Source organism: Hydractinia symbiolongicarpus, chromosome 5 (genome assembly GCF_029227915.1).
Source record: "Hydractinia symbiolongicarpus strain clone_291-10 chromosome 5, HSymV2.1, whole genome shotgun sequence".
In the NCBI taxonomy this organism is placed as follows: Eukaryota; Metazoa; Cnidaria; class Hydrozoa; order Anthoathecata; family Hydractiniidae; genus Hydractinia; species Hydractinia symbiolongicarpus.
The window spans coordinates 7,334,479-7,359,880 of NC_079879.1; the positions used below are offsets into that span (position 1 = coordinate 7,334,479).

Below are 25,402 nucleotides of genomic sequence, written 5' to 3' on the forward strand. Positions count from 1 at the left end.
ACGAATATCTTTTTAAATTAAGAATTTATGGAATTTGATTTTAAAAGGAGAAATATATAGAATATAAAAATTTAGCTAGTTTTATACATGATATACTTTCAGTACTTTTAAATCTTCCTTTACTTTTATATCTTATTATAATAAATCGGCAGCATTTTCTGGTGTTCCTCTATTTTTTATGTGTTGTTGCGTAATTGCGTTCTGTCATTACGTTTAATTGAACAATATTCCCATGTAAGTGTTGCTGAAGAGGAAGTAAAGAGCGGGTTTACATTTCCCCTCTGGAGAGTTAAATGGCTTGATGCTTGTACTTCACGTAGTGGTCATGAATATATACTCATATTTATATTTTGTCACGCCATCATTGACGCAGAAAGCGGTTTTGATTTCATAGCAAATCAATTCACGTCAATATTACGAAAGCAAAAGCTGCAAAATGAAAGCGCGAAAACTCCACCAAATCTAACGCCGCTCGCAAAATTAAATTTGCTGACAAGTCCTTCGAATTTGTACCACTTGTTATCAACAAAGATCTTTTGAAATCTTTAGTGCACTTCAGCAAATCGTCCGAGGTCTCGATACATAGCATTCTCCTGGTCTTGCCAACATACTCTGTCGAAACAACAAGGAAAGACTACCCTTCGTTTCGATATCTAGCTACAAAAGTCCTATTCCCAATAGATTTGTGTAAATTTGTGCCAGCGCTGATTGAATCCCCAATGACGTGTGGTTTATTCGTAACAACTTGGGATCAAACAATGAAAGTATTTCAAGCAAGAGAAAGACATGACGTCATAAGTCACATGAAAGACGTCAACCGCAACATGAAACGTCAAAACAAGCCGACGCTTTCCAGTCTTCTTATGACAGACGGCCAGTGCTGATTAGGCGATCTTCTTTATCTAAGCAACATTGGAAATTATGATCCGCTTCTGGATGAGAAAACACTATTTTTCGGTGACAGTTCCATTCGGTCTGTTATGTACTGTGACGACGTTACAGCAGCAAATGTGGTTCTGCGTGGCTTATAGTGGAAGGTGGCTTTCGCGTGGGTTTGTGCAGAAGTTTAGAGATAACTGTGTTTGTTCCATTGAAGAAATTTGTAAGAAACGACTGAAATATGTCGAAAATTTTCCAAATTTAATCTGAATAATTTATGGTTAGAAATTATTGTAGCAATTTTGGAAAATTCGCAAAATTAAATTCCGCGAAATGTCAGGTTTCTCTTTCAAGCTGGAAAAACAAATTCCACGATATTCTAGATTTAAAAGGAAATTCTAACTTTGAAATTATCTAAAAAAATTCACGCTTTCTCTGGATCGCAAAATTTCCTTTCCACGAGAATTTCTAAAACTTTTGCGAGGTAAAAAAAATCACGAAATCAGGGAATATAATATTCGTGAATAGCCTCTCTTTAAGATTTTACGCGAGAATTAACTTTTGCGATAGGCGCAGTTGATTAGTAATTATTTGAGAAGTCTGGAAATAGTATGTAAGTGTGGTTAAATGTAAAAAAGAATCAAATATAAGTGTCCATGTGTAACAACACAAAAAAGTGAGTTCTCTTTCCCTCACGTATACCACACTACATCTACGACGTCAATTTAACTTTTTTTAAGTATAATGATACACCCTCAGAATTAGTCCAATGTTCACTGCATTATCAACAAAATTGAAGTTTCAAAAATACGTCTTTCTAAAGCATATCACATCATTTCACTTAAACTTTCACAAGAAATTACTACCTAAAGCAATATGAGCATCAAGCCTGTTAAAAACATAATACAGACAGATAACAAAAGAACAAATTAATATGCATTTCTAGTATTTATGTTCGACAACTTTGGTTCCAGTACTTTTTATATATAAAATTCCACCGTATATCCAACAGCAACATCATCTGGAGATAAAATCATTCAGAAACTGATCATTATCAAAATACCAATATTTACCAATAGGTTTAACGCCAAAGTGCTTCTCATAAATATTTTTAAGTCTTTGAATTCTTTGTTCTCTACTTTCACTATCCTCGCACCCGTCAGGATCATGATGAATAACATTTCCACATAAGTTGACGCACGCATCAGCATAAACTTTAGTATCTACAACGTGGGAGTGCCAAATTTGATCAACAAGCAAAGATGGAGAGAGCAAAGTTGCCTGCCAGTCTTTTAATAAGACTTTTAATGCAATAAACTGTTTGTATGCATTAATAGCTTTAACAAACTCTTCCTCGCGGAGGTTTAATTTCTTTTTAATTCGAGTTTGAAGTTCACGGCCAACGAAAGCATCTAATTTATCGTTATCCATGTTATTTTATTTTGCTACATATTCTGACACTAGAAGAAAGTTTATAAAAGTTTATGCTCGTAAAATGAAAGAATTTTTAACAGAATTTTTCAAAATGGAATTACGTTAGTAATTCAAATAGGTGCCACGGCACTTGTTAATCGTGGTTTCTATGAACTCTTAAATAAAAGGAAGACCGATACCCTAGGTGATACCCTCGACCTGATACTCAGCAAGACTCGAGATCCTAAATCATGATACTCTGATACCCTGATTTTTTTTATTTTTTTCCTTTTTTAATTTTAGTTTATAGTGTGATATCAACACTTCTATTTTATTTATTGTAGCTACAAAGTTCTGTAAAAGAGCCCTGGGGACAAGAGAAGTTATAGTTCTATTCGGTACCATATTGTTCAGATGATACAAGACTTTTCTTGCTGTAAAATATTTACACAAAAACGCATACATATTTCTTATAAGAAACCAAGCAAAAACATAGTGGACTGGGTTTCCTGATTATTTCAGGATTTGCTGCAAAAAGTGTCTTGCATGCTTTCTTAAGAACGAGGGGTAATAACGATGTATCAAATACTAAATAGCAATCTTAAAGTATCATTATTATTATTATTCTCATCAGTATTGGGCATAGGATATAACCTAGGGTGATGCGTCTCACTTTTTTATATCTAAATTCTATATAAATGACTAAACATCTGCATACTTGTGTAATATTCAAATCTAAGGCTGCTAAGTAGCTAATAACAAGTTTATGTTGCATGCTTTGTATATATCTCTTCTGTGATAAAAAAAAAATCGGTGAGGCATCATTTTGAGCCCTATGATGTGTTTTGAGCCGTGTTTATATGGGCGACAAAAATGTTTTAAGAGCTTAGAACTAAAAATTTTTAGTCACTTAAAGCAAATTTTAAGAAAATGATGGGAGGAGCGCCAAATTGACAAATAAATATAAATTAACTAAACATTTTTTTCACATACTGCGAAAGTCATACATACCGTGATAACATTTAATAACTTCAGCTCTCCATCCTACAAACTTGAGTTTCATGTATGTGGACATTAGTGGTCACATCTTGTGATTAAAAAACAAAAACATACAAAAATGAACAAAACGAACACAAAAAAACCTGTCTCAAATATCAAATCCCTATATTAAGTAATTGACTAAAATAATATCAGTGCTACGTCTGTAATACACCAATCAAAACAAGTAAAACTTAGCGACGGTACTAGGTTAATTGCCATCCGGGGAAACCTCTCTCAGTAAATTTCCCCCTGGAAGATTGCCCCAAATAAAATGAAATGCACCTTTTTTCTTAAAAAAGAACCAGGAAAAGTTCTGGCATTTTAGTCAAGATATCGTTTTCCCGGAGGAGGATATTACGCAAGATGCTGAAACCGAAAGAACCACAATAGCCTCGTTTTTTAATACACCCAAGAATTTCAAGAAAAAGGGTTGACAAGATAGTACATGTCCGTGGAAGCTTGGTGCAGTATCATCACTTAAAAAACTGCTAGACAGAAAATGGTGAATCTAAAACTCTGGATTCAACCTTCATGATGAAGTTCTCATCAACAAAAATTTCTCGCAACAGAAAAAGAAAGAATTATCTTCGAACACTCTCTTTAAAAAAACTCTATTTAAATGAACTCTTCTAGCAACCAACCAGTTTTAAAATCAGATGTACAGTCGATCTGTTTTTAATATTGTAGTTCCAGAGTGTCAGCCCATTTTCCAACTGCACATCTTTATATACTAAGCGTTGCTGGTCTATCGGAATTCCTGCGATATGCGTTATTTTAAGCTTTAACTGCAGTACTGTACTGTCAGCATCTAGACCATCTATTGTTATCATTTTCCCTGTCAGAGATTCTACAAATAAGCGAAATGTATTTCGTTCAGCAAGATTTTCTCTTTCCATATTCTGTTCGAATAGCCAGTTATTTGGTTTTGCGAAGCGAGCTTGATAGGCCAGCTTGGTTGTGGCGACTTTTTCCTTTCGTTTCCTATAATCGTCTTCATCTGGGTTAAAATGAATAACATTACCAAACAAAGATCGACATTGATCGATGTAATGCAAAGAATCGAGCACATGAAGTTGCCACACTTCTTTGATTTCAATCGAAGGTGTCAAAATACTTCCGTCCCAGTCTTCCAAAGCAAGTTTAAGTTCTAAGAACTCCTTATAAGCATTTAGGGTAATTTCAATTTTTTCATCATTCCATTTTAACTCGCGTTTAACTCTTCTTCTCAGTTTGTTATCGTTGTTAATAAATCCATGCAGAGATTCAAAATTCATGTTTTTATTAATACACTATTTAATATTAATAAGAGACAGATTTATACAAATTGTCTAACTTAACGTAAGATGTACCAGAGATTATACTAGGAATGAGTAACAATGTGTAGATCGGCCCAATGTTAATTTGCTGTTTATAGCAACTCTTTACCTACCGTAAGGATGAAAATCATAATAATAAAAAAAAAATGCAATATCTGACATCACAAGCACTTAAATATACGATTCTGTCTACAGGCGCAGTGCTTTAACCACAATTTTAATATTTGGGGGGAGGGGCTATATAAAAAAACTTGCATGTATAAATTTTGCTTTATATAGTGGCTACCCGAGCTGCCCCCAATGGTGGGCGCAGAGTAGGAAATTTTCAAATTTTACATCTCTAGATTGGCAGAAAATGCCTTTTCAGACGTCAACGATCTCATGGTTGAATGTTAAAAATCACGATGAATGTTTCGATATTTTAGTAATTTAAAAAAGCTGCTTTGTTTAATTGGCATCAAAATTTAGATAAAAGTTTTCATCAGAAACCAAAAGGTAGAAGGAGATATTTATACACACGACTACAATAATATAAAAAATGAAGGTGCTGGCACTTTTTAGAAAATTTACATCGCATTTGGATTTGTAACTTTTGGAGAAATGACACTAATTCTGTCTCTTTTTTTCTCTCTCTCTCTGTCTTTCTTTTTTTTTTAGTAGGAAAATTATTGGGTGGGGTTCCGCCCCCTCCCCCCCCCCCCCGGCGGTTACGGCACTGAGGTGACGAATTAGTTCCAAACACCCTCTATTCTCCAAAAAAAATGATATTTTACAGTATGAGAATTGTGAACGTCAAATGATTTAACGTTGAATTGTCAGTGAACTTTTCGATTTGTGTCGAGCTTTCTAAAGCACATTTTGGATTTTTCGCGTTAAAATAATTATTGATAATAATTAATATAACATACCTTGAAGAATATACACAGCAAATATGACAAAAACAAAGTAACGTAATGCTAAGTAAATCAAACTAGTGTTCATGCAAACCTCTTCCTGCTTTTTTTTTACGACATACTATATTCTTGTAAAAGACGAAAATAAAACATCTCAATATTGCACTCTACCGTTGATAGGAAAATATCAATTCAATATCCGTACAGTTTCCTGGCATCTGTGAAGGAGATAAAATAATACAATTATAAAGTGCATCAAGAGATTCACTTTTATTGGGAATACCCTTTCGTAAAGTGTCAACATACGAAAGCAAAGTTCAAACAAGATTTTCAAGTTGATTTTCTAGAGAAAGTTTTCGAGTTTGTTTATTTTGATTACAAGGCTTTTAAGTTCTGTCAGACACACCCTGACTAAAACAGATAACGACCATAACGTTCAACTATTCACACCCTTAAGGTGTGAATTACGAATAAGACATTTTATTAAAAAATTTAAAATGTGTTTTTCGATAATGTTTTATAAAAAGGTCATATGCATGTTGTACGCAGATCTATATCACCACAGTAAATTTTTATATCAACTACATTAAAATCTTTCAAGAATCCCACCAGGCTAAAAAAAATTACCTCTAAGAATTGAGGCTCAGGTGAAAAAAGTATGGTTCTTATACGAACCCACCAATTCAACTATTTTTTATATGGCAAAACATTTTACAGTTTATGATATTCTCTTTCGTATTTATTAAAATAATAAAAAAATAATTAAAAAAATTCATTTGTAACTATTCGTGCAGAAAAATATTTGTAACATAAAAAAAATAAACTAAAACAAATAATTACAACAATTATTAACTAAATGTAATGGAACACTAAAAAGGCAGAAAAAAAGTCATGAACATTTTTTAAATGTTAAAAGTGCTTGTCATAATTATTTTTAGAATAAAATATGGTCATCTAATAAATCCTCACTAAAAACATGTTTACTTTTGCAGAAGGTTACTTTACAGAAAGAAATTATTTATTGTCGAAGTGCATTTCAAGAACTCTATATTAATGCCTAGTTTCCACCAGTAAGTAAATTTCACATTTTCTTATACTGGTACTTATGCCGCTGATGGAAACCAGGTTTAAGACCATACAATTGCAAGGATTCTATTCCGTTCCATTGCTTGAAAAATTATATGGTAAAAATGTATTTAGAAAAGATATTTAAAAGAGTTAGATGTCATATACTTAAGATTATAAATAAGAAAGAGCAGAAAATTGATATATAAAAATAGTTATGAAAAAAATAAGAAAACTCTTAATAAAAATATTTGCTAAAAACTATAAATGAAATGAACATGACGTCAGAAATTATTTGTCCCTCTTCGCTACGTACCTGACGTCCACCTGAATAATTTACGCGATTTTCATGAAATGCTGTCATCAGAAAACATAAGCACTGAACTGAAATACTTACAATTATACACAAGTAATTATCTGTTGAATCTATTTCATTGCAGCGAGAAAATGTCTTCTTGTTTTCGTTTTAAAATTAGTTATCTGAACGGCTGTGAGAGCTTCGTTTTACACGTGGGTAAACTCTGTTTGTAGTAATATCTTATTAGATCTGCCAGATATTTAAATTTCGGCTCGTCTTCGCGAAGGAAATGCATACCCTAAAAAAACAATCAATTAACAATGTGTACTTTTTAAACACTCTGCTTCGTTATTGCTTTAACATTTGATCATGATATTCTGAGTAAGTTTAACAACCAATAACGATAACGACGGACAAATTTCTGTTACTCTTGTTAGGGATATAGCTACAATTTATCACCGCAATACGTGTACGGTGAAAACTTAAAAAACTCCACATGGGAAATTTTTTTACGGAGGGAGATCTCAGCCATACGTTCAACTTTGTATTGGACAGATAGTCTCAAGAATTCAGATCAGAGGAATTACACCAAAGCTTTAAAGACAACAAGAAAACAGTCATTGGTGTGACTGTTTACAGAATCTAACCATTTGACAGTCCTGCATCATTCTAACAGCAAGCCACCTATTTACTACATCATTACTGACATTTCGTGAAGACTAAGTAATTGATGTATCAAACGCTTTTGGTAAAATTCTTTAGTTTCCTCTGCCATAACTTCTCTCGCCAGTCGAAGAATAGGAATCTTGCGAAACAGAACGGGGCTATTTGCAAAGACGTTGTCTACAAATTGCCGTGAAAACCCATCATAAAAGTAGCGTTCACTTTGATAACAAAAATTTGAGTTAAAAAAAATAAATATGGCTTTTTTTCAAAACTGCAAAAAATGCGAAACTGGCACAAGCCAATAAACACACAAAAAAGAGAAGTTAGAAAATTTGATCAGTACAATTTTATGACATTTTTACATCAAAATATCTGACTTTTTACCCATAACCTCAAAGTGATTCTTTTTAAGTCGAAGGAAGAAGTTTAAAAATATACCAGTTATCTGTTTAGTCATTGTCATTAAATAATATAGATATTATTACAAGCTCGTGAGCTTGTATTAAAACGCAAATGTGTCTTACAAGAATGGAAATTTTTGCCTCTCTGAGCACCGACACGGGAGTAGTCGTGTGTTCGAATCTCATCTTGGTAACTATTTTTACTTTTTTTTTCTTTTTACTATCTCGCCCGCGGGGACGTGTTTACAGACTGACCTAACGAAAATTGAAATTTCGAGAAATTTTCCATCAATATTATTGCCTATCCGAATAGCAAAATATGTCGTGTCTAACGTCAGCTTTTTATACACTTTTTTGGCGAGGTTGTTTGCGTTTACCCGGATCTGCACGTGGTCTGTAATATCCCAGTATAAGAATATGCTTTAAACGTATCGTAATCACAAAAAATTAAAATAAATAAATAAATAAATAAATAAATATTACAACCAACTTACGTTTTTATCAAAAACTATATAATGTCTAACTTCTGTCGTATCCAGCACAGCCAGCACATCCTTCTAAACATCAAAATAATTATAAATGTTGACAGAAAGACTTTGAATCTTAGGTTATTTGCTTAAATCCATACTCTTAACACGCCAGCAAGACTATTTTTCCCGAATTTCCCGACCTTCGTGTTCCGTGCCGTGGATTATTTCTTTGTAAGGGCGCGCGAAAGAATGCCGCCAGCGAATTTCACACGCTCTTTATCAGGCCTACGTGTGCGCAAAATTGAAACTGCGCAGCCTGCCAACTGCATAGTAGTGCCTATTTCACCCTTTTGTCAGTGATCGAAAAATGAAGAAAAAACTGTCTTTGTTTTAATAATTTTGTCCATGATTAAAGATATCAATAATAAGATATACAACAGAAAGAAAAAACAAACAAACAAAAACAATTTTTACCCCGTTTCTTGCACGACGTATCAAGTATGTGCCAATCTTTTCATTATTCTTAAACACACTGAATAGACAAGAAAAAGATTTTCCAGGTACATTCAATATAAACAACAAAAATTATTTTTCAATAGACAGTATGCACCATAGGACTTCAGTTTTAAATTTAAATCTTCCTTTGCGCAGTTATTTCAACACACGATCATCATCTACGTAAGTTTCATACAAGAACTGTAAAAAGAAAGTTTCACCTTGGACAATCATCTCTACTTAATTCTCGTTTATAAACAGAAGGCGGTAGGAGTTCATCATCTGAGAGTGTATTTACATCCTATGATGAAAATTAAAATAGAATCTTAAGTGATCACGACCTAAAAATACAGGTTAATAGGGTGAGGAATGGAATGACAATCTGAAGTCACAAACAATATCTTGTTAATTTTCTTGAAGTGGTGTAAGACATTTTCACTAAACATACTTAAACACCATCGTAAATGTTAAAAATTGATGTAGCTCTACATCGTCAACTTTTAAATTGCTTTCAATTCAATCGTGCACGGTCTCAACTCCCAGTCTTTAAACATCAACTCGAAGTATGCTCAATTACTTTTACATTAAAAATTACCAGTGTTTTCTGATTTTAATCGATTATCAAAAGATTGTCTTCAAACGCTTAAAAGTTCTTAGAACTCAACTTTCACTAAAATACAGATGTCGTGGCCATAAAACAATTCTAATGCGCATGCTCAGAAAATAAACGCTGCGACCAAGATCATCTTAATGAAAAGAAGCTTTTACACAATATTGCATCTTGTTTATATAAAAAAAGGTTGGCCTGTTTGTGATAAAAATTTTAGAGGACATTATCACAATTCATGATTAATAATTCTTCTCCATAATAATAGCTGTATTCTGTCTGTCTGCAAGAAAAACGTGTTTACGTGTTACGATAAATATATTGTCACGTTTAGCCACATAAAAATGTTAAACTCACCAATTTTATGATTTTGGCTACAAACGTATAGATTTTGAAGGACCACCTAGTTAGCTAGCTTTATTATTCAGTTTGGTACGATAACTTTTGATCTTAGCCAGCATTATTTCTATTTGTGATTTTTACAAAGCTGTAACTGGGGCTATCTAGCTAGCTGTTAGCTACCTCTGGTTAAAAAGTGAAGAAGCCAAACAATACGGTGAAATCTTTCTGATGCTAAATGCAGCTTAATAGCGACACCTTTTACTATAATAAAACTTTAGCAAAAGTTAACTGATTCAATGAAAAAACAGTCTCCATTAACCTGATACTTGAGGGTTAATTTTTGTAACCGCAATCAATTTTGTAACCACAGCCTGTAGGATGTTTTTATTTACACTGACAATTTTTAAAATTTATTTTTAAACTTAGTCCTCATAATAAAATTACTGGACGGGATAACGACGGTCTGTTTTCTATATAAGTTGCGATGTTTTTTCTGAAAAGGGCTATTACGCTTATACACACATGCGACACGTTTTAACTGTACTAAGCGCTCAGCCCAGTGTCTCGATTAATTTTTGAACTTTCGCGGAAAGTTTTCAGCAAAATAAATGTTGGCCGATTGTTGTTTCAATTAGAGGGTAAAGAAAGACTGTGTTTATATTTTAACTACAATTGTGGGAAAGTTAGTTTCGACGTGCCCCCCCCCCCTGACTAGTATAATAAAATATCTGAACAGCCAACAAATTTAGTATTATATACAGTTAAATCTTTGAGGTAGATTGGAGGTTCGAGTTGCATTGAAGACTGAGTTATATTAAAGGTTTGAGTTGTATAGGAGGTTCGAGTTTAACCGGCAGTTCAAATTAACTTTATGTATTTCAACAGAAAAAAGATTTCTCACCACAATTTCTTCTTTCGATTTTAAACTTCCAGATCTAAAAAAATATTTAAAAATGCACTGTATCCTGGCGAAAAAACCCGAATATCTTCTGAAGTCAAAAAAATCCTGATTATTTCAGGATAAAGAACAATTAAAAACACACTTCACCAATTACTAAAACTTCCAATTCCATGCAACTAATTATACACATAGCATACCTAGAGGGCGGTAGAGGCGGTACTGGCAGCGCCCTCCTAGTAAGTGATAACTTTTTCTCCAGTTCATTGGCAAACGTTTGAGGCTTGGGGCTAACATAATGACCCGTCGGTGCGTCATACACTGGCGCAGACGTATTGTCAGTAAGACACAAGTACTGTTCCCCTTGGCTTGGGGATGCAGTCATATCTTCATACACCAAACCCGCGTTCATATCTTCGTAATGTTTAGCTTGATCCGCATGCATATCCTCATAAAAAGTCTGCTCGTCATCCCGCGACGAGTTTATGTCGTCGTAGATACCATCCTTATCTTCATCAGGCTGCTTTAAAGTAATATATCCGCCCATATCTTGACGAGCAAAAACGTATCGCGCGTCCATGTCTCCATCATAGGGCGGAGGAGTGGGCGCAATTACTCTTTTAACCAGCTCAGTATCGTCTGGAATATTACTATAGATATCCTGTTCATCTACAAATAAGACACAATTAAATACAGTGAATCTAGTGAGTCATTATTGTTTTTCCTACGTCAGAAAATATATCACTTTTCCCTTCTTTCGTAACCTGCGTTAAAGTTTTCATTAAGCCATATGTGACAATCACAAGACAGTTGATAGATACATTTATTATATGCCAAAGTATACATCCAAACATTGGTCGTTTCAAAAAATTGCTTTAAAAATTTGATTTTCCCTAAACCTGAATGGAGGATTCAGGTTTAGAAAAAACCAAGAGATCTTTATGCAAGTGTTCCAGGACAACAGGAAGAAAAATAATTTTAAGAAATATTAAATGAAATTCATATTAATTTCTGCGCAAGACCCTTTTACAGAAAATCTAGCATATTTTATATCAAAAACAGATAAAAAATTTTAGCGGAAGGGTTAAGCTCCACAGAAAAAAACATTTTTACTTCTTTTGCGCGCAATAGCCACAATATTTTCGGCGCACTCGATCAATTTTTTGCCCTGGAATGACAACCATTAATATAGAGGAAAAAGGTTCTTAAAAAATTCAGTTAATTAAAATATTTATCTTGCACAGCTACCTTTTCGTGATTTATATATATATATTTTAAAACGGCAAGATTAGTCGACAAAGTGCATGATATAAAAAAGATAATATCCAAAAAAACACATTACCATCCTGAACCGTGTGACCAGGCTTGGAAGAATATCTTTGTTGTGTTCTCGGAGGTCTCCCTTTCGCACTCACAGGACCGGTAAACGCGCCTGTCATTTTCTCAGATGCTATACTTACGTAGCCATCCTCTTGCGCTCCGACAAACCGAACATCGTCAGGTGAAAGCTTTGTATAGTCGTATTCAGGCTCGTCATACACCGGTTCCTCGCTTGAGACTGATTTTAGCGGGATTAAGTTGGCCATTACAGCAGCGTTTATTTTCCTGATCCATTCCTGATTCCAAATAAAAGGAAAAATTTGGAAACGCTTAAAAATAGAAATAGCAAATAAGATTTTCTTCACAAAAAGTACCTTTTGCTCTCTGGAAGATCCAGCTTCAAATATATACACGCGTGTGTTGGATTGGCCGTGTCTAATAATCACTGATTCATCTCGACCCTCGGACGCTCTAAACAAAATTGCGTGTCATGCTCCGTTTTTACAATGCACTTAACCTCAAATCTTATCAAACGAATTTTGAGGTGGAAAGTGATGTTAAATCTCTGTGGTGCGTAGTTTTAAACTTTTAAAAAAATTGTTCTAAATTCTAATGTAATTGCATAGACAGTAAGTATTATATGTGATCAAGCCTTCCGCCAAATGATCAATAAATTTGAAAATAAATTCATCTTCTATAAAATTACGCGACATTGTAATGTTACAGACAGTTTTAACAGGATTTTTTTGTAATTAAACAAATCATAACTATTCAAAGATATAATTATGATAACCTAAGCCTAAGATCAATTGTTTTAAAAAGCATAATTATGACTCTGCTTTATAATTAGGGAAATATTTGGCATAATTATAAAAGTTGGTGTTTAAAATACCTATAACCATTCAAACTGAAACCTCCGCATGGCCTTTTACTTTTATTGTCTTCGTAGTAGAAAAAATTACTACCATGAATGATGCAGTATCGATGTAACCCTAAATATGGAAACATTCATTATAGCAGAGGGAGAAAAACGCAACGTAAACATGAGAAATGCAATAAAATAAACGCGGAAATGTTCGGTGAATCCACAGCAAAATTTACTTACTGAAATTCTAAATCAACTACAAAAAATTCCCGAAAAGTGTGGTTCCTTAAAAATAATTAAAGAAATTCAAAAAAATCCCAGAAATTCGTTAGATCTCATAATAAGGCTACCTTAACTTGGTGTACAAAACAATCGCTTCAATAATAGCCGTATTTTGTCTGTCTCTGCGCAAAATTGTACCGCAAGTAGCGAGGCACACGAAATGCGTTATATAAAGGACGGGCGAACAAGTGAATTTATCCACGGGCCATCGACTAGTCTCTTTAATAATAGCCGTATTTTGTCTGTCTCTGCGCGGACCCTCCGCTGAGTTAGAAAAACGTGCTACGAAAATACGAATGTCAAATGCAATATATTTTTATCTAATTTGTTGCGACGGGTAAATTTAAAGAACGGGCGAACCTGTGGATTTTTCCACGGGCCACCGACTATCCTCTATAATAATAGCCTTCGTCTGACTGTCTCTGCGTAAAATAGTACCGCAAGAAGCGAGACACAAGAAATGCGATAAATAAAGGACGGGCGATCCCGTGGATTAATCAACTAGCCTCTATAATAATAGCTGTATTCAGTCTGTCTGTTTTGTGCGCAAAAGGCATGCTACAAAAACACGAAATGCAAAATGTAAAGAAATGTCAAACCCATGAATTTATTCACCGGCTGCCGACTACCTAATGCTCGCTGTCTGTCTGTCAGTGAGCAGATGGTAGCAACTAGTAGCTAAGGGGGGAATTCCCGTTGTTTTTCCACGGGCGTACGACTAATAAAAAAGATCTCACAATATGAAAGAGTTTTAATTTTTAGTAAAAGTTTAAAAATATCAAAAGTTTGTCAACAATAACAAGAAATACAAAAAGTCTACTCATAAAAACCTCGACGTAAATACGACAGACGCTAAATTGGCCGTTTGTCATAATTCCCGTTGTTTTTCCACGGGCGTACGACTAATAAAAAAGATCTCACAATATGAAAGAGTTTTAATTTTTAGTAAAAGTTTAAAAATATCAAAAGTTTGTCAACAATAACAAGAAATACAAAAAGTCTACTCATAAAAACCTCGACGTAAATACGACAGACGCTAAATTGGCCGTTTGTCATATCAAGTATCAATCCATCGAAATTTACCTTTTTTTTTCAACCAACCACTGTAACTTGGATTAGTGTCAAGTAAATCCGAAGCAGCGACTGATTTTAATAACGCTTCCAATGCCATGTCATTCTTGCTTCCGTCTTGCTCTCATTATTTTTTACATCTAAAACAAATATGGAAACTATATATTACAACCTTATATCTCCATCGCAGAGTGAAAAAAGATTCAAGGACTTTCAGTATTTTTTAGCACCGTTTCTACTTAAAAATTATTAAATGATATGATCTGAATAAAACAATGTGCAAAGAACGCCTAAATCTACTATAACTTTAATATATAATGTTCTCTTGTTATTGGGAATTAAGCAATACATGTTCTTAATTAATTTTTCGGTAGAAGAAGTTTATATTACACTCCAACGCAGAGGATACTCTAAAAGTTTACACTGTTAAAAGAGTCACCAGCTAAGTGGTTAATTTTTTTGGTTGCTGGTTTTATTTCTAGAACAGCATTTTAATTGAGCACAAGTAAAAACGAAATGGTAAAATTATAAAAGAGAATGAAAATTTTATAAATTGTTTGATATTTCTATTCGATTTCGACTCTAAATTGTCCATAAAAAATAATTAGCTACAAAAAGTGGTGAAAACTTGCAAACATAAGTAAAAATAAGATATAATCACATAAAAATGCAAAAAATAAAAAAATATAAATATTTACAAAACAAAAATTGTCACTGACAAGATTTAAAATTATAAAATAAAAAAAAGCTAAAAATATAATAAATAGCTATTTCTTAATTTTTATTTACATCAAGTTAGATTCCAGTATTTTACAACTTAATCATATATACATGTTCATCTTTAAAATTCGCCACGTGGTCCAAACTTCAGCTGACGTTTTCCCAAATAACTGTACCCCTTTTAACAACTCCTCTGCCATTTTATTTATGACTCACCGTAATCACTATAAAGTTCCATGAGAGGCTGCGAAAGTCTTGCGTCGCAAGTAGGTAATTTGTTACGGCTATAATACCTTAGTAAATCTGAAAGTTCGTGAAATTTAGGCTCAGGTACATCGTGTAGAAATTTTTGATTCTAAAAATAAAGAGCTTTAATCATAAGTTCACCAGAATAAATTGCATACGCCATTTTCAAATTTTGTTATTACGAAAAGAAATGCCTATTCCCCTTAAAAAAAATTCTAAAATAAAAATACTTTTTTTAAACGTAACAACATTGTTCGCCGTGAAACAAAACGACTCAAACTAAAACGCAAAAAGTCAGTTTCTCTATGTTAAGAGAAGTTTAAAGTTGGTTGCATTGGGCAATAAAATGGTTATGCTATGCTATCAGTTGATGAGAATTGATAAATCTTTGATAATCCAACAAACAAACACAAAATACGTTTCTAACATGCTTTGTATGTGAAAATCACGCAATAGCAATAAATTTATAAAGATGGCTGACAAGCTGTGTTACAACAAGTCGTTTAAGTATTAACAGATTTTTTTTAACAAACAGCTAAGAATACAACTTATAGATTTGCGTCGGGTTTCAGAGACTGTTAAAATGGAATTCATAGGGTTATTTTTTAAAAAAAAACAGTTTTACAACTGTTAACCATTTGTAGAAAATGTCATGATATATTGTACAAGGATTTTTGGGTATCATGGGTAATTGGACATAATTTGAATTAAAACGAACAAAAAATAACATGCTAGCAACATCACACATGAATACTTTTACCTAAGATAGCTTTTTATTATTTTTAGTCAAGTTTATACAGCCTTCAAATCCTGGTTTGGGTAAGGTATCAACTGTGGAAAACATATTGAGAACATATTTAATATTAAGAAAAAATTGTATAGAATTTATATCAAAAAGTGCCAAAAAATACCAGAAAATATTATCCAACGCTTACTACAGTTTCCTTAAAAAATTATTAAAATTAAACGACAAAAATAATTTTTGGCGCATACAGTTTGAAATAGATCGCCATTATTGAACCTAAAGCAAAACCACCTATGCTAAATCTCGATGCGGATGTTATCAATTCGATATGCATACCTCTCTACAAAAAATGATGTAGTGCTTGCAACTTGAGCCAGTGTAAACACTCAACACATTCGACACGTCTTTCTAAATGAAATGAAATAACATTTTAACGATTTTCACTATCAAGGCTAGTATTGCGAACTTCAAATGACAGGCACTAGCCCGGGGTTAAAAACAACAACAACACGTTATGTCAAGTTACTTATTGTCTGCAAATGTCTTGCTTGAAAGGAAAAAATTCTCGGTGTTTACACAACGTTTAAACTGGAATTCAGTTTACTGCTACGTAACACAGGCTGCTTAGTAAAAGGAACCACTCAATCATACATACACAGAACTTTTAAAAGAACTTGCATAAGATAGTTATAGCGTCCTGATTATAACAAATCCAAGAATACATTTTTTTCGAGCTAATAATACGACAGAAGAGTGTACTAAGAAAAAGGAATGATGTTGAGCGATCGTGAAACATTATATAAATAAATTGTAAATATAAATGTCGAACTCGGCTATTGCGAGGAAACGGGAACCGTATATTACTACACAGAAAACTTATTATTTATTATTGGCTTTAGTCTGAGGTGTTCTTATTTCTTTCATATGTTCAGCTTAAAATTGTTCCGATTTTGTTTATTTTTTTATTTACCAGTATTTCTCTTAATTATAGCCGTTGTCTATTCGTCGACTAAAACCAAGTGGTGCTAAGTCACGGAGATTCGACTAGTTCCAAAAATCTAATTTTAAGTTTTGCAAATTAATACCAATTGATCTTAAAAAAAATTCTGCCTTGAAAGATATATTTCACCATGTGTTTTCTGGCCAAGAGTAAAATTTCCAATGTTTTTGTATTTTTCAGCCAATCCCAATCTCATTCTTCTTATAAAAAGGTTATTAGGTAACACAGTGTCTCATTATTACACATATATAAGACGACCGACACCCATTTTTTACTCGTTGTTTGCTATAAGTTAATACACGCTAATAAAGCCACCATACCCCATTATTTCTCACAATATACACACCAGCTCTACCATTTTCAACAAGCAGTCTAAAAAATTTAAATAAAAACAGTCACTTTTAAATCCTCTGCCAATTCCTGCAAAAGCATGTTTGAAATTTAGTAACTTCAAACGACGCCTTTTGTCCTTGCAACTGACTCCCTAGCAAAGATATATTTTAGCAGTGGAAACTAGCCTTTAAACCACGTTTTTTAAAACTGACTCCCTAGCAAAGATATATTTTAGCAGTGGAAACTAGCCTTTAAACCACGTTTTTTAAAACTGACTCCCTAGCAAAGATATATTTTAGCAGTGAAAACTAGCCTTTAAACCACGTTTTTTAAAACTGACTCCCTAGCAAAGATATATTGTAGCAGTGGAAACTAGCCTTTAAACCACGTTTTTTAACAACTCACATAGAAAATACTGATCGGTGTTTGTTTTTCGTTCATACAGCTCATGTTAAACTTTAATTTATAAGTAAAAACATAATGCTTCTTTCATATGTTGAGTGCAACAAACATTAAGAATCTTTGGGACGTATTTATATCAAAGCTATTTAAGCACAGTATTACCACTCTCAAATTTTAAAAGTTAATCTTTTTATTCTATGAGGATTATATCAGGCAACTCCTTTAATTTATTTATTCATTTATTTTTTTAAGATGAAAGACAATGATAAAACATAAAACTTACTTTTCAGCTTCATTTCTTTGCATCTTTTCATTGATCTTAATCTCTGGCAACAGTTTGAGGTAGTCATTCTAAGTGAACAAAAAGGTTAACGCATTTACCAAGACTGAAACTTTAAAAGATGAAAGAAAAAAGACACATATTGTATTAGATAGTGATGAAGCATAACAATACCAGGTCAGTATGTTAAGTGATTAGTCTTTGGGAACTAAATTTGGGCATCAAATTTTAACTTTAACCAATGTAAAGAACTTCAAAAACAGATTTTAAAGAAAGTAGTCAAATTTCAAAATATTAATTTTCATCAGCCTGAAGTAATTTTTTTCTAAGATGGTGTAGTAGTAGCGCATTCGAATTATAATCATAAGGTTTCAAGTTCGAGTCCTCACTCCAGCGCACCTTAAATGCAGTGTTGTCAGCTCATTTGGTGCCATCTACTGACCACTAACTGGCTTGTGTGGCAGGCAATTAAGTTAGAGCAATGCTATACATATCTCTGACGGTAATGTAACATAGTTACAGTCGGAGGAGAGGAAGAGCCAAACGTTAGGATGGAATCCCCAAGGACGTTCAAACTTCTCGTTATTTACTTACTTACTTCTAATTTGTTCACGTCATAAACTTTACATTCATTTAGATCATCACAAAGCAAAGAAAAAACACGCACTATCTTTTTTATACACATTATTTTTTGAAAAATAATCAAGGTTCAATTTCCAAAATTCTAAAATAATGCTAAGGCTTGATCATCGGACACCATTCTTGTTGTGTAAAATTTGAATTTGACGGCGTAGTGAAAAGTGCAACCAATCATGCATGTTTTAAAAATATATCACACATTGATTCCTTTTTATTGGATATTAACCTTGTCCTCATTTATTCAACATTTTCTCAATGTCATCATATAAAAATTGGTTTTCTTTCAACAGTAAGGTATAAATTACTTATCAGAATTATATAAGGCTCAAAATGTAAGTTTTCTAAAAAAAATCAAACACACAAGTATGATTCCTATGAAAAAAAGAGTGCGAAAAAGAAGGTACATTAAAGATAAAAAATAGCACAAAACTCACATCAGGAATAGCAGGCGGATGTGAACCAACCATATCCTTTTCCTAAAACAAAAACATCAACTTTCTCATACTGCATGTCAGCACTATTGAAAACAAAATGATCATTTCCACAATCTTTTAACCTCTACTTTCGCTTCCACTTTCTGAAGATAATAAAAATTTTTATCTTGTTTAACTGTTATTTTAATGCCACTTAATAAAGAATACAAACAATAAAAGGTTCCCATAGCAACCTTTCATATTGTCATGTTGTTAAACAAAAATATTTCAGAGAGAACATTTAGAGCAGCAGACATTTGGAATATGTAAAGAATGCCAAAATACCACGTGCTGTTTTCCATTCTTTTTTCTGTGTGGCAATTGTGGAGAATTTTTTGTCGGTATTTCCACCATTACGTCATCTTTTTTAATTTCAGGTGGGTGTGGCTTCGTATATTCATATTGATTTTGTGTCTTTTCCGCATCTTTTTGTGTGACTTGTATCCAATCCTTTCAAGTAAAATGAAAAAATCGTAAAAAACAACGAGCTTTATAAAATCCAGATTAAAATATTATCCTCTCAAAATGCAATGTCCTGATGTTACGTTGCTATGGTAATTCTTACTATGCCTGTTAAATCGTGTATGAGTGTTGTAATACAAGTAAATTGGGAAAAAACAAATGGCATTCTTAGCCATGGTACATAATTTGAGCATAATTAGCATTATATAAATTACACCAGACAAAGTTTTAACATGAAATTGTAACCATAAATTCAGCCATGGTACATAATTTGAGCATAATTAGCGTTATATAAATTACACCAGACAAAGTTTTAACATGAAATTGTAACCATAAATTCAGTCATTGTACATAGTATATATGTAAACTATCAAATAAAAAAAAATGTTTTTGAAATTTTGTCTTTCTGCGGATCCAGACTATTTACTCTCATCAGGTGGTTTGTGATACTTTGAGATCTGAATTACATCAAAACCAACTTCGTGTACTTTCCCTTGTACACGTGAAAAGTCATTCTTTTAAGAAAAACTATTATCACATAATAAAGCTCTAAAAGAAGATTAAAAACGGTGTTATATAAATTGACTTGTTGCGTAGCAAGTTAAAGTCTGTTAAATGCTAAAAAAATCCTAAATTTGATTCTGTTATCGTGATGCTTGAATTATAACTTGAATGGTTTGCTTACATGAACATGTGTGGTTTGAATGTCAGGATAGTTCAATTTTGCTTCTTTATTCGTATAATACATCCAGTACTAAAAAAAACATATAAAACATCTTGAACATAATACTACCTCAAGATGAAGCTTACTATTTAGAGGTCATACATAATGAAATCTTGAGCTAAGACTGAGCAGGGAAAGGAATGCAAATTGTAGATGTCCTATGGTGTGGGAGGAGGGGGTATGTCACTGGGATGATCATCTTATGCTCTGTTGAAATTCTTCTTTTTCTTCAAATAAGTATAACAAACTTAGTGTGTGTACTTAAAAAAAGATAACTTGCATTCATTATACCTTTAGAGGACGGTGATTTAACACTATCTTTACGAACAGTCAGAAGGGGGGTTAAGAAGGGTTGGTAGCTTTTGAACTATGTCCCATTGGAGGAGGAGAAGGAGGAGGGACAGGTTTCCAACGAATTAGAATAAGGAGGGACAGGGGGAATCGACATATTAAGGGAACAGTATTTATAATGACCACTTAGCAATAGCAGATTAGGATGTCTACTTATTTTCCTTACATTCCTGACATTTTTCCCAACAAAAAATTACAAACTCCCTTTTTATTTAGAGATTTTAAGCTGGTGTATAGCTTGTAGCTTATAATATTATTATAGTTTATTATATTAAAGCTATCATAAAAAGTTTGGATTACCTCTAAATGTGTAAATTCAATTCAAAAATATTAATTAAACAGATTGTAAAAAATTGATACCTCTTTTTTAAGAAAACCTTATTCAAACCTTATTCTGACAATATTTTAAATGACAAAGTGAACACCCTAAGAATCGGGTAAAGGATGGTATCAGAATCTTTTCTTACCCTTTGGTCTCGTTCATTATCTGCAGCGAAGAAATAATCCCGCTGATGGCTAAATTGTTTACATTCTATAACAAACGCATATCTAAACCTTGGATCATGTACCGCAGGAGATGCACTAAAACAAAAAATCATCTATAAGTAAACAGATACACATTAATACATTGATCAAATATCAACATAACTTGGCACAAAAAAATACAAATTAGAGATAGAACTGACAACATATACATATACGTACAACATAATTAAAAGAAGATTACCTGTAACCAGCCAGGGTAAACCCTCCTCTTGGTTTTTTACTGGTTTCTTCCAAGTAATACAGAAAGTAACCACGCACAATGATGCAAAAGCGAGGCTGCACTAAACCAAAGAAAATATAACAGATGCAGTTTTCATATTGAAGTCTATGAAAGACTAATTCTTAAGTATTACCCTTATTGCCTTTATTGTCAAATCATTAAAATAGGTAAATATAATTGCATCTGCCAGAAATGTTTTCAGATGATGTCTCAGAGGAAAAGCAGACATAAACATTCCTAACTGAGTTACAAATTTAAATTGTGATGAGTCCAGTTGCTCTAAGATCACTTATTCCATCTGCGCGAAGTGAAGATGGTTTGAAATACCCTTGGTTTGGTTATGATTTTATTTCGTACTCACAACAAAAAATCACATGTTATACCGTTGCTGAAGGTACCGTGTTAAAATTCAGTTGGTCTTAAAAAAAGTCTCACCATTTGGTTTAAAACTTCCCTCCTAATTTGACCTGTCTAAGACAATAACTTGTGTGTTTGGACATTCTACAGTTGTATCTTTATATGCCTCTGAAAAGTTCGAAGTAGCCTAAGATTATCATTGCCTAGTTATTTTCATTTAGCAGGGTATGCACCTAGCTTAAATAATCTTTTACTTCTTCAGAATAATGCACCTCAGTTTTGTATCGCTTTTTTCACAACTAGCTATATAGTTCCCTGAGAAGCATAGTGTTACGTTGCTAGCTATGGATATCTGTCTTTCAATCAATATTTCCGGAATAATACTAACATGGTTTCTATGTTTTCTTAGCTAGGGAAGGTTTTAGCTATTAGTTAGTCACAGAGGTTGCATTACTTTTTTTAAGCTTCAACAATAGGTGGACATTGCAAATACTTTTTATTCAGTTCCTTTCGACTTATTGTCAATAAATTTAAATCTGATTTGTCAGGTTGATAATTTTTTTAGGTTGCTGTGAGTTATGGGCAATAACAACCGACTGAACCCATTTTGTATTGCGAAATAGGTTTGGTCAGTTAAAAGAACTAGAACCAAAAAATATGTCTCCCCACAACCATTACCCACCATTATTGCTGTGCTTCACTTTGCTAGCCGTGTTATGATTATTAAATGTTTGTGCTTAAAGTTTACCTCCTGTTCCATAAAAAGTTTATCAAAAGCAACTTAAATTAATGTGCTGATGAAGGAAAATGTATATATACTAGTTGTTAGCCAGTGGAAAAATCCACGGGTTCCGCCCATCCTGTTTATACCGCATTGTGTGCGTCTCACTACTTGCGCAGCTAAGCTACCATTTTGCGTGACAGACAGACAGACGTATACCAGTATTATAATATAGATATTGCCCAAAACTTCGCAACTTTAACAGATAAATCTACTCAAGAGTTCGTGCTGAGTGACATAGTAAAGTATTTGTTAAGGCAGTGAAAATATTTTTTATCACTTTCTCTAAAACCACACTTAATGCTTAAGCCATGGCCTGACGTATAGAAATTATTCGGTCGGACATCGATAAGAAATAGATATCGTATTAGGTAGTAGAAGATTTTAGAACAGCATAACTATTATCGAGGGACTAGCAAAATCATACAATTTTCTATAAAAAAACAACACAGCATGTTTTTTTTTTAAAAACTTACAGTTGTGTTGCAATATTTCTAGGGAGTTTTGTTTTCTTCACATACTTCACAACAATACATACCGACGTTATGTTATTGTTAAATTTGAACCAAAATTAAGTCCATTTAGACAAACCTTTTTTGTCACAGGAGTTATTAGAAATTTAACCAAAGAAAATGATTGTGGCTACCTTTCCAAAAATGGCCGTTGTAATACTCTAGCACATGTTGCTGGTTGATATTTTATCCAGCTTTTTGTTTTGGTGTTCGGTTTTTTCGAATCTAATGGCATTCAATAGAAGACTTTCATCGTGACGAGTGTTGCTTATAATCCCCAGACTTCTTACGCTAAACAACAGGAAAAATAATGCAGGGGTAAGCCGTGGAAAGATGCCTCTACCTTTATTTTCAGGTAGAGGCATCTTTCGATTTTGAAATTAGAATACAGATTGCATGTAGTTTAGATTTAGATCATATATCAGTGAAAAGATGCTAGTATTTTTAATTGTAATGATAATACTGCTTCTTAAACTTAAAGCTAGTTTTCAAAAACTTTTATAATTTTTGTAAAATTTATATGTTTTTTTCATGTCATAAATATTCTGAACATTAATTTTATGTCTAGTAAATATTTTCAGGTGGGTTTTCCTACTTGACAAAACACATTTACTTTTGTAGCAAAACATGCACCTTTTCTCTGTTATTATAACAAGTTTTTTATAAGCAACCAAGTTGCAGTTTTAGACTGAGATTTGTCTCAAAAACTAACGACCACTAATCAATTGGACATACTGAAAATTTGGAAAAGTGAGCAAATACTAAGACTTAAATCTGAATAACCAAAAAAGCAAACTAGACAATTGTAATAGATGTAACTATTGTAATTAATGTGTAGCAGGTACTATGCTAAGTAACTTGTAACTTTGAGGCACATTTAAACATTTATTTTACACATTGAAAGATTATTTCTATGCATTTAAATTATTTTTACGCATTAAAATATTTTTATGCACTTCTCAGCCACCAGACAAAAATGATTTGTTGGTATAAAATATATGTCAAAAATTGGTCAGTACAAAATATTACTCAGTGAGCAAAAATTTGGCCATTAATCACTGATTCGTTTTTAACGATGGGTTCGTCATTGTGGATTCTTCTCAAGCAAATCTAATGCACAAGGCATTTTCGTTGTGCCCAACAGATTATCCTAGTAAAAAACCTAAGGACAAGCTTGATTTCTGTCATCTTTTATCATGAAATATATGTACCTGGTAATAGGTACATGTTCTCCAGGTGTATCATAAAGCCTACACAGAGATGGTTTAAGATGAATGTTGTCCTTGTTTCACTTTATTTCAACCGTTGTCACAAAATTAGCTACAGGAAAATCAACTTTCAATAGTCAGGTGCCACAAAATGAATTTGTTGAAACAATTTATAATACACAATATAATGTACACTACAAATAATAATACAGAAGCCTAAATCAGGTTTTTTAAGGCTAAATTTACATTAAAATCGCAGTTCTCTGCAGCATTGCAACCTCGCCTTGCATGACCTTATTTTTGTATACAACAGACAGAAAAAAGCAACATGCTCACATCAGCATGCCGCAATGTAAAAACATGCAGCAGTGTCACACCAAACACATGTGACACACCTAAGTGTTATTTTAAGCTGCTAAAATGGTAAAACTCAGATCGACATAATCAAATATCCATTAGTTCTAAGGCACTTTTTCCTGGTCTATTTTGTAATAATGTAGTGTAAAATACCCTCTTACACATTCAAAAATTAGGTTACAAACACACCAAATTTGTTACAAGATCACTTAGTTGTACTGTGCTTTTTCTTGTGTCTTCATTGACACCATTTAAAAAAAATTTCCTTTAATAATTTTAATAAATAAAGTAATTCAACTTTGCTCTCAATTGCATTGGAGGCAAAACAAACCAAAAAAAACAAAAAACAACAACATGAATCAAAGATCCTTAATTAAATGTATAGCTACAACACATTATGGCAACATATAACATTTTCTGGCACAAATACTCAGTTGTTACCTCTCCCACTGTTGTTTCTCTTATTCAACCAACCACTACAACTTGGTTTGGCAGTCATTATTTGTTCAGCAGCTCCATGATCAAGTAATAGTTGAAGTGACATAATATTATACTTCTGCTATAATCTCTTTCGATTTTACTTGCTCATTACTCTACAATAACAAAGATAGTTAAAAATGAAAATAAAAGACATATAATTTTTTTTTCTAATTTCTCAATTAACAAAGTTTCGTCTTCTCAAGATGCAATAAAACATTTTTTCCATAATCTATTATAGGGTATA

At 32.9% G+C, this 25,402-nt stretch overlaps 2 protein-coding genes across 2 annotated transcripts; both read right to left on the reverse strand.

Moving 5' to 3' along the window:
• Nucleotides 1-1,750: 1,750 nt before the first annotated feature.
• Nucleotides 1,751-14,475, reverse strand: LOC130644483 (uncharacterized). The gene is made up of 11 exons (XM_057450117.1): nucleotides 14,335-14,475; nucleotides 12,997-13,096; nucleotides 12,479-12,575; nucleotides 12,127-12,400; nucleotides 10,985-11,453; nucleotides 10,788-10,821; nucleotides 9,159-9,238; nucleotides 8,917-8,974; nucleotides 8,467-8,529; nucleotides 5,558-7,203; nucleotides 1,751-4,622 (listed from the first exon to the last, which is right to left on the reverse strand). Exons 1-10 carry the CDS (start codon nucleotides 14,420-14,422, stop codon nucleotides 7,084-7,086), a joined length of 1,383 nt encoding a protein of 460 aa, XP_057306100.1. The 5' UTR covers nucleotides 14,423-14,475; the 3' UTR covers nucleotides 1,751-4,622; nucleotides 5,558-7,083.
• Nucleotides 14,476-14,866: 391 nt separating this feature from the next.
• Nucleotides 14,867-25,297, reverse strand: LOC130644492 (pleckstrin homology domain-containing family A member 7-like). The gene is made up of 10 exons (XM_057450127.1): nucleotides 25,120-25,297; nucleotides 21,425-21,524; nucleotides 21,165-21,279; nucleotides 20,308-20,376; nucleotides 19,446-19,610; nucleotides 19,122-19,163; nucleotides 18,052-18,119; nucleotides 17,354-17,405; nucleotides 16,370-16,441; nucleotides 14,867-15,397 (listed from the first exon to the last, which is right to left on the reverse strand). The coding sequence occupies exons 1-10, from the start codon at nucleotides 25,220-25,222 to the stop codon at nucleotides 15,248-15,250; spliced, it is 936 nt and encodes a 311-aa protein (XP_057306110.1). The 5' UTR covers nucleotides 25,223-25,297; the 3' UTR covers nucleotides 14,867-15,247.
• Between the last annotated feature and the right edge of the window lie 105 nt (nucleotides 25,298-25,402).